At 43.2% G+C, this 9,613-nt stretch overlaps 1 protein-coding gene across 1 annotated transcript in view; it reads right to left on the minus strand.

The window, feature by feature from the left end:
• Window positions 1-8,567, minus strand: part of lemd3 (LEM domain containing 3) — a 15,563-nt gene extending 6,996 nt beyond the window's left edge. The window contains exons 1-8 of the mRNA XM_005733209.1: window positions 7,161-8,567; window positions 6,625-6,659; window positions 2,569-2,626; window positions 2,110-2,183; window positions 1,787-1,866; window positions 1,558-1,703; window positions 740-841; window positions 559-661 (exon numbers count right to left, since the gene is read on the minus strand). Coding sequence (XP_005733266.1) covers window positions 559-661; window positions 740-841; window positions 1,558-1,703; window positions 1,787-1,866; window positions 2,110-2,183; window positions 2,569-2,626; window positions 6,625-6,659; window positions 7,161-8,490 — 1,928 coding nt within the window. The 5' untranslated portion in view covers window positions 8,491-8,567. The remainder of the gene's footprint in view (window positions 1-558; window positions 662-739; window positions 842-1,557; window positions 1,704-1,786; window positions 1,867-2,109; window positions 2,184-2,568; window positions 2,627-6,624; window positions 6,660-7,160) is intronic.
• Between the last annotated feature and the right edge of the window lie 1,046 nt (window positions 8,568-9,613).

The following is a 9,613-nucleotide window of genomic DNA, read 5'->3' on the forward strand; positions in this document are numbered from 1 at the left end:
GACGGAGTTTTGGACCCAGATTACTCCATGAAGCTCCTCCCTACGGCAGCCGTAATGCTCTGACGATCCATCAAACAGTGCGGCTTATCAAAGCTGTACTAAAACATTTTTAACAGATTTCTGCCAAAATCGGTCCGAGGTCAGTAAGCACAACCAGAATTCATACATAAGGCACACTCTCGATTTTTGAGAACATTAAAGGATTTTAAGTGTGGAAAATACGTTATACAGAAGAATACAGCGCGATACATATCGTTATATATCGTTACCGCACGTGCTTCAAATTATATCGCAAAATGAGTTACATACTAGTTACACAGTAATTCTACTTATTGATACCTATTCACAAACGGAGAGTTGAGTTTCAATCCAGCTCTGACGTCTGGACAGAAATGTGAAATTTCCTCAAAGACCAACGATGTAAAGTTAAATCTTATAACGTACAAAAAGTTCAGACCCACCTCAACCAAAGAAATTAAAAAAATAAAAATAAAAAAATCAGTAATCTGATTACCCGAGGAAACTGCTTTGAGGTCTAAAACTAAAGATGGGACTTACCGGTCCTGCGGCTGAACCAGCGAGTCTCTGACATGCGGGATGGGCAGGTAGGGCTGTAGGTCCTGGTTCTCTTGGCAAGCCTCACCATGAGTCTTCATCACATCTGGATAAGAAGAAGGTACCAAACTCATAAGCAAACACTTCCTGTCTGACATCCAAGTGAATACGGTGCGGTCCTTACCGATGATCCTCTCCACCATGTCGTACATTTGTCTCGTCTCCGCCTCGTCTCTCCTCCAGCGATACTTCACGTAGCACACCACGCTCCACACACAAGCTGCCGCTGTGCAGACAAACACAGCATTCACAGGTTCAAACAGACCAGCTCAACACTGCCTCCACATCTGTATCAATCTAAACTCTGATGGATGAATCACTGAAGCTGGTGCTGCTGACAAGAACGTATTCAGGGTATATTTAGTCATAATATTCGTTTATCCTTGTTTTAAGGAACCATTTCTTATCAGCTGACAACAGAATGTCGCTCCTGCTCACCTACAAACTATTTGATCTTTCTGTTTAGTGTCAAAGTTTTTATATCATTTATTGAGAAAATGCATGAAACAATCATCACCTGTGTGACCAGAAACTTGGTGGGTTTTGCTTTAGTAACAATTTGGCCCCATTTTAGTGTCTTTGTAGCAGACCACACTTTAGTTGCCAACAGCAGCTGGATGGGGTTTGACTGATTTCCAAACATCAGTCGAAAGACAAAATGTGTGTTCCTTTACAAATGACTAAAAAATAGATGCCATTAAAAAAAAGAAGCTGTCTGTTTTCAGACGTAAATCACGACACACTGCAAAGACATGTTTGCTAATTCCTTCTAAAAATGACTCGCGTCAGGTGCTCGCCCCTCATTCACAAACCAGATGCAGAAACTGCCCCCGCTACCATGAGGGGAAGGCTTTCTGAATCATCTCGTGAGGGACAGCACCCACCTGCACAGTCCTCATTATAAACTCCATGTTTACAGTTTGTGTAACGTGGTTTATTCACCGACTGCAATGAGGAGGACTCTGTTTATGATGGTGAAGAAGGCTCGGCGGAAACGGCACGTGAAGGACATCTTGGGATGAGTGGACTCCAGCCGAGCGATCTCAGACACCTTAGTCACCGGCTCATCCGGCACCGCTCCCACCAGCCTGCAAACACCGGCACAGAAAGTGAGTGCACGTGTCGCTCTCACGGAGGCAGCGAGGAACTCTTCAAAGAGGCTGAACATTACCTAATGCCAACATCCTGGCCTTTTTGGATGATCCAGTCCAGAGAGTCATTAATTAAGCCTTTAAACGATTTATTTTGAGCCTGCACAGAAAGTAGAGACATGATTCTCATTTATTTTAAGCAATTTCTGCTGATTCACTCAAAGAGCCAGGTGCTATGTTTATACATGAAGACTCACATGTGCAAGCACATACGAGTAAGCTGCATTAACCTGGTTACTCCACATGGACAGCAATCAGACTGCTGCCACACTTTGATTTAACTGTGTGATAAAAGATGGAACTGCTGACGTTTCCTATTGAATGTGTTGTTGTGTGGATGTACCAGTAAATACAGCGAGGCCTCATCTATGGACACACTCCGGTTTGGATGATTTGGGTCTCCACAGTCATGCTGGCCTGTAATCACAAGATTAAACTGATGATAATCTCGCTTTAATCCAACTTCCCCAGATCAGCACACACACAACAACGAGCTGATATGAGCGGACAGACCACACAAATGTCACAGACATCTGTTTGTGCTATATGTTTCTGTAAGGACAATAATACAGCCTGTTAGAATCACCACATAAAGTCCCATAATGATCATTCGCTGTACTCTGTGTGTGTCTGAAAATTTACTATTAAATCAAATTTCAAAGGAAGTTAAACGATGTAAAAATGGAGCAAATATGTTAAAATCTTGTGTTCACATTAGCTGATGTGGTAACTGTGCTGTCATAAATCTGATACTGTGAAATAACCGTTTCCATATACAGTTAATAAGAATTAAAATCATTACCAGCAACAAAGGCCAAGTGGTCATGAAGACTGAGCAGCAGCTTTTGGATCACATCCTTCTGTAAAAAGAAACGCCCGATTATATTAGAAAGTACCAACAAAACTGCACTGATCTGCATATTTATTCATTTTACTGACAAAATCTCTGCAGAGAAAAAGGCCATTACACGCAGAGGGCGTGGCCAAAAAGCAGCACGCCACTCTGAATCTTTCGGTCGTGTGATGCACAAACACAACGAACATGTTGGGGATTTAAGTTCTTAAAAAACACGTTGTGAAAAGAGTCGACATCATCCCAATGAGCAGAGAATAAAAAGGAAGAACGACTCTGGGCAGCAGGAAGAATTTCATGGAGGTCACGTTCATGTTTCCGGTGGGCAGTGTGGCAGTGGGAGCTGAGACTAGACGTGGGTTTGTTTTTTAAATCAGTTTCCCAATTCAAATGGATTTTAGTTTGAATAAAGCGTTATTGATTCATTGAATCCTGAATGATTTTCAAGTATAAAATTTGCCAGAATCTCAGGTCAAAGTTCATAAAAATATTTCAACAATCACCAAACGAGAGCAGGACACAAAGACGTAAACACAGAGCGTGGATCGTTCACCCGACGGCACGTCTCAGTGTACCCACAGACCAGTTTACCATCAAAATCTGTTTGATCCTCAGTTACTCTGACACAAAGGATGATGCTCACACCTCTGATCAAGTCTCACAGTGTCAGCTTTGTTTTTATACACAGATATAAACATGGAGAAGAATAAATGATCAGAATCATAATACTTCTGAGTCAAAACTCCGTGACGAGGCCCAGCTGAGGAGGCAGAGGAATCGTTTCAGAGAGCTGACTGACCCCAAGCAGCGTCTAGATGTGTCTGAGGACAAATAGGATTATTTTACTATGTGTATCTTCAGAAATGGTGCTTGTTTTGAGCCACGAGCATACTTGTTGGTGCCAGAAAGTATTAGCACCAAATTTACATGCGTTTTTCTACCTCCACTCAGCAGCCATCTTTAATCCACTGTGGGTAGTTCTTATTTGAAGCATTATCTGAATAAACAGTAGATTCATGGTCATGGTGCCATATCATCAGGTGTCAGGCAGGTTATCTGACCTGCAGTTTAATAGTTGGACACAGGCCGCTGACAGAAATCGCTCTTCATGAGCTTTTTTATCTGCTGTTTGTTGCAGCTTGGTCAGCTTTAGGCAAAACACTACGTAGCTTTAGATATTCTAAAATAGAAAGCATTGAAGTAGCACTTTTCCACGGTGTTGTTTTGGTTAAGCTGGTAAGTGCAGATACCCCACTTTGCTAATGACAGCGAGTCAACATCTGGCAGAACTTTAGGAACACTGCTGGCGCAGTGCTGTGAAAACATGTTGGCCACCAAACTGATGTGTTTATTTTTGCATGTTTGTTGTGCTTAAATGTTTCAGATCTTATATGAACAAAGATAAACTGAGGAAACTGAAAATGTCATTTTCAGACGATGACATCATGTTTTTAAAAAGCTATCCAACCTACACTGTCACACGCTTGGACACGCCTTCTCATTTAATGCTTTTTCTTTATCTTCATGTGTATGTAGCTAACAAAGAAGTGTAAAACAACTCAAAACATGCTTGAGAGTCTTCCTTTGCACATGCTGGTATTCTCCGATGAGCTTTATGAGGTTGTCTGCAACGCTAACAAACTGTGGACGGCGTGCAACTTTGAGGAGTCTAAAATATAAAACACATTTAGAGTTATTTATCAACTTTCTCTTTGCTACATAATTCCATCTTGTTTCATATATTTGATGTCTTCAGTTTGTATCTACAATGAAGAAAGCAGCAAAAATAAAGACAACATTAAATGAGAAGGTGTGTCTTCTGATTGGCTGTCAGTGTGGTTCTATGTAATATGTAAAACTGCCCACGAAGCCTAATAATTGGTGACGCCATGATTTGCAGCAAGAAGTGCAATCGAGCATGTGTGATAACTGCCAATGAGTCGTTGCTCTACAGGACTTCTGCAGACTTGTTTTTCATGTAGCCACCAAATCTGTTCATTGTTTTTACGGCCTCGATCTTTTTGGTAAGCAGTGGTTTTAGCTTCGAGCTCTCGTGGACGGCATTTTCACCCCATCTCTGTCTTATTGATGCTTCCCTCAGGGCACCAGTAAACCCACTGTAGCGTTCGCATTGCTCACCGCCGCTGATTTTCCTGCTGTTAGGGCGCAAGAAGCCGCTGCAGTATTCTTGTGAACAATAGGTGGCAGCACTTAGGCAATATCATGACATAAGTGTTGCTATAGGAAGGGAAGAAGTCACAACTGAAAGCAAAGACTTTCCCGAGTGCCCATATTTCAAACAGCAGTAACAATCCCCTCTGCATACATGTCCATCAGAATGGGACGCCAACCGTGGCTAGGTTGTATTATTAATATTATGAAAACATATAGCTATGTTTTCATATTCAGATAACACCCAGCTTTATCAATCCATGAAATACGACGACAGGTTGTCTTGAAGACAAAGACCTGGGTGGCCTCTAATTTCTTGCTTCTAAATTCATTCAAAACTGGCGTTATTGTACTCGGCCCTGAAAAGCTTACAAACATGATGTCCAACCACATACTTTACACCGACTCTAGTAAAACCTTGGAGTTGTTGTTGATGAGGATTCAATGTGCAAAGTAAACAAATATGCAGGACTCCTTTCTTGCATTTGTGCAATATTTCTAAAATTAGAAACATCCCATCTCCGAATAATGCTAAAAACTGGCTCGTGCGCTTATTACCTCCACACTGGATTACTGTGATACATTATTGTTCAGTTGCCCTAAAAACTCCCCTGAAAGCCTTCGGTTGATCCAAAACGCTGCAGCCATTGTGCTGTCAGGGACGAGGGCATTGATGATCATCTCTCACACCAGCTTCATGGCTCCAAGTTCATTCCAGAACCCAACTGAAAATCTTTCTCCTCACATACAGGGTTTAAGACCTCATAACAATATCATCTCAACAGAGCACTTCACTCTCAGACTGCAGGCTTACTGATGGTTCATATTTAAAAGTAGAATGGGAGGCAGCGCCTTCAGCTTTCAGGGCCACCTCCACTAAACCAGCTCCCAGTTTGGCACAGACATCCTCGCTACCTTTAAGATTAGGCTTCAAACTTTCCCCTTGGATAAAGCATCTGGTCAGGGATGGATCCGGTCACCCTGAACCCTCCCTTAGTTACAGTGCAATAGGCCTAGGTTACTGTGGGCTTCCCATGATGCACCTCTCTGTATGTAATCATTATTTATCTATCATCGTTTGCTCTTTTCCACAGTCTGTCACCCTCCCCTGGTTGTGCCAGAGGTTCTTCCTGTTAAATGTTGTTTTTACTTTCCACTGTGTGCTTGGTCACGGGGGGTTGTTGGGGTTGTCTCTGTGTACGGTAGAGTCTCTACCTTACAATACAGAGCACCTTCAGTAACTGCTCTTGTGACTGGTGCCATACGAATAAAACTGAATTATTGTTGAATCATAAACACTGTCCTGTACTGAGGCAAGTGAGACTATCTGATAACTCTGTTTCTCTCGGTAGGCCGTCCACTCCTGGGGAGTTTCATCACTGGTCAAGTTTTCTTCAGTTGTGGATAATAGCCTTCACCACAGTTTGCTCCCAAAGCCTGGCTTTGTAACCCTTTTCAGACTGATGGAGGTCAGAGTCTTTGTTTCTTACCTGTTCATACATTTCTTTAAGTTGTAGTTAATTAATGATTAAACAAGAAGGCAATTACTTTTCAACATATGGCCCATTAGATCTGTATACCTGTGTTCAGATCAAATCCTCATTTATCATCTTGTACCAACTTGGATTATCTGATATCTAATGTCACAATTCAGTTGATGATCTGAAACGTGTGACAAATACACCAAAAAAATAAAGAAATCAGCATTAGGATAAAGCATTGCAAGTTACTGAAATGGTACACACTGTTAATCTAATCATATTTTCTGTGCTGTACATTTGAAAACCTCTTAACTTAAAGAGTAGGGGGAGCCTGAAGAAAGTATTTACTTACATTAGGTGTGTCAAACTCTGGGGGAGGGCTATTAACTGAAAATGAAGAAGAGACAGACAGTCAGGACAATTCTCATAAAAGTTTCCAAAGTACACGGATTGAGAAAAACATCCATAAATTACTTAAATACTGTTAAATATAAAACTGTTAGTGTGTGCATTCGTAGCTTTTGCACATTGTGCATCATTTTAAGTGTAACGTGATTCTTTTGATAGTCACATAATCCTTTTATCTGTAGGGGCACAAAAAACAACGCAGAAATCGGTGGAAGTGAATTTGGAGCACCGTCCCCGTCCGACTGCTGTTCTGTGCTTGGGCAGACTGACTGTACAGATTCCTGCCAGTCTAAAAATGCTCATCTTTGGATCTGTTTGTATTTGGGAATCTCTCCAACTTTGGTGTTTGTTCAGCAGGAACATCCACTCAAAATACACAAAGAATAAACACTTGAATACATTACCAGGCAATAAAACAACTGCATGCATTACAGTCCCTAAACGTTACACTCCAAATAGGCAGTTCGCCCAGATACTCACTGACGTTATCCACCTCCATGGCTCCTGAACCCCTCATCCTGAGGTACATGAGGCCCAGCAGCACAAAGAAGAGACACGCCGCTGTGAGCAGGAACATGGACAGGTAGTGCGCGCTAAAACTACCTGAGGAAGCTAGCTCTTCCCTTTTGAACTGCTGGAGAAGCTCATCTTCGGGAGCAGACACGTTTCTCTTGAGCGCTGCGTGGCCGTAGGAATGGTTGGGAGCAGGGGTGTGATTAGAGTGGTTGCGCCTGTACGTCTGCGACAGACCGCTGTAGGTGGAGAAGCGCGGTCTCAGCTCGGTGCTGTTGCTTCTGGATGCTCCGTCCTCCCCGGTGGCCGGACTGTTTTTACCGGTGTTGCCTTTGTGGTTTTCGGTAAGTGACCTGTAGATGGGTTTCCTTGGAAGTGTGTGACTCCGCGAGTCTCCCAAGCGGCTAAAGTCCCTTCTCCTTAAATCATCTTCCTCTTCATCCTCACCTCGACTCCCCCCCATGCTTAGAAAACGACGAGGCGTAGCTTCTGTGTTCTGCCCATCGGTCGCAGACCCTCGATCAGTAACGTCGGAAGATAACGCCACACTGGGGTGGTTTCGTCGAGGCTCCAATCTGTCGCATTCTGGGTCGCCGACGCCAAGCCCACTAACTTCCTCCTCGTCCGAGTCTGAGTAATCTCCAGCTAATTTGCTAGCATTCAGGCGAGACGCCCCGCGACCATTTAAAGAGCGAGATTTCTTTTCCATATCCTCCTCATAATTGTCCTCGTCCCCTGAGTCGTCGTAACGCCGTAGTCCCGCATCGGGACTGGGTCTGTCACCGACTCCCCAGCCCAGTGAGACACGTCTCTCTCCGTTCTGACCCAGGGAAAAATTGCTGCTAGGTGTCACACTGTGGTCGTACCGACTCTTGATAGCCACACTCGGCGGTGAGGCAGGCCTAATCTTAGGCTGCTGTTGAGAACTGGAGCTTCTGTTCGCTCTGCCACTGGGACCGAGGCCTTTCCTCTTTAGTGGGGTTTCAGCATCAGACTCGTCGGAGCTGAAGCCGAGGAGGGAGGACTTCCGGCCCGGTCTCCTGCTTGTATTCAGGTGCGTGACGTCATGGCTGACTGGCCTAGATGCCACTGTGCTACCGCCGCCAGTGGTACTGTTAATGGCACCGATAGTACGGGTTTTACCAGGTCTTAGTCCTCGCTGCTGTTGCTCCTCGCGAAGCTTTTTGAGTTTCTTCAGGTACACCGGACGAGTGTTTTCAGTAACGGGCCCTGGAGTGAAACCAAAGCGTTTTAATTCCAAAAAAAGCTCCTCATCCGTTAACTGCGTTGACGCCATCTTGAAAAGACCTCGAAGACGGTTCTGTGACGGAAATGACGTAGAGGTGAAGTGGCAACCAGCTGGGCTGTGTTCAAAATCACCAACAAGCTGCGAAAATATGTCGCAGACACCCCCTTTATTATGTCGCGGATGTTTTCAAATAATATTTGGTTTCACTTTTTCTGTGCGCATATTAAAAATCTAATTACTTTTTCAAACAAATAGCTTTATTGAACGTGTAAACAAACAAAAGTAACCATCTAACAACTGAAGGCATGGTAACAGCGAAAAACATACAATTTCAATATGAAAAATATAAATAAATACAAATCACACAAAAAGGAAAAAGAGTCAGAGAAAACAATCACATTAAATCAAAATTGTTAAGTAATGAAAGTAATTTCACGTCACAGACTCACTGAACCGCTTTACGTCATTCTTCCAGTAATTCCAGTCAGGCTTTGCTTTGAAAAATCTGCATCAGTGAATAAAATATTTTCCAAATAAATTTACATTTTTTCTTGTTTGTTTGTTTTCTGTTTTTTAAACAATTGTTGTTGTTATTTTTTTATTTAAAAATTCCACTTTACTACTCAGTGAATGGAGTAAATGGTCCAAAAAATGAACGAGAACATCTTCAGAGACTGGATGAAGTCCTGCAGCGATTAGAGGAGGCAGCCCTGAGTTTAAATGTCAGTTCACAGAGAAAGAAGTGACATTTTTAGGACACCGGGTGGATAAGACAAGCTTACATCCAGTGCTGGCTAAAGTGGAAGCAGTGCAGGGGGCGCTACCCCCAAAATCAGTGACAGAGCTCAAAGCTTATTTGGGGTTGTTGAACTACACAGCATTCTGATTTTAAGCCCTACAGACAGAGACACCAGGAGATGAGTGTGCAGGGTGGGTGTGTGCTGTGGGGGGCAGAATGAGGTGGACGGCCCTGTTAGAACAGCTACATCAGTCACAACCAGGAAAAGATGCATGAAGGGCCTGGGCAGAAGCTCAAGTGGTGGCCACATATGGAGACTAACACTGCAGACAAGGTGAAGTACTGCAGTACTTACTTTACGCAGTAAGTACATTACTGTACTATATATGTACATACACACACACACACACACTTACGTGTGTGTGTGTGTGT

This window comes from Pundamilia nyererei, unplaced genomic scaffold (assembly GCF_000239375.1).
Source record: "Pundamilia nyererei isolate P.nyererei 1_Seehausen unplaced genomic scaffold, PunNye1.0 scaffold00050, whole genome shotgun sequence".
In the NCBI taxonomy this organism is placed as follows: Eukaryota; Metazoa; Chordata; class Actinopteri; order Cichliformes; family Cichlidae; genus Pundamilia; species Pundamilia nyererei.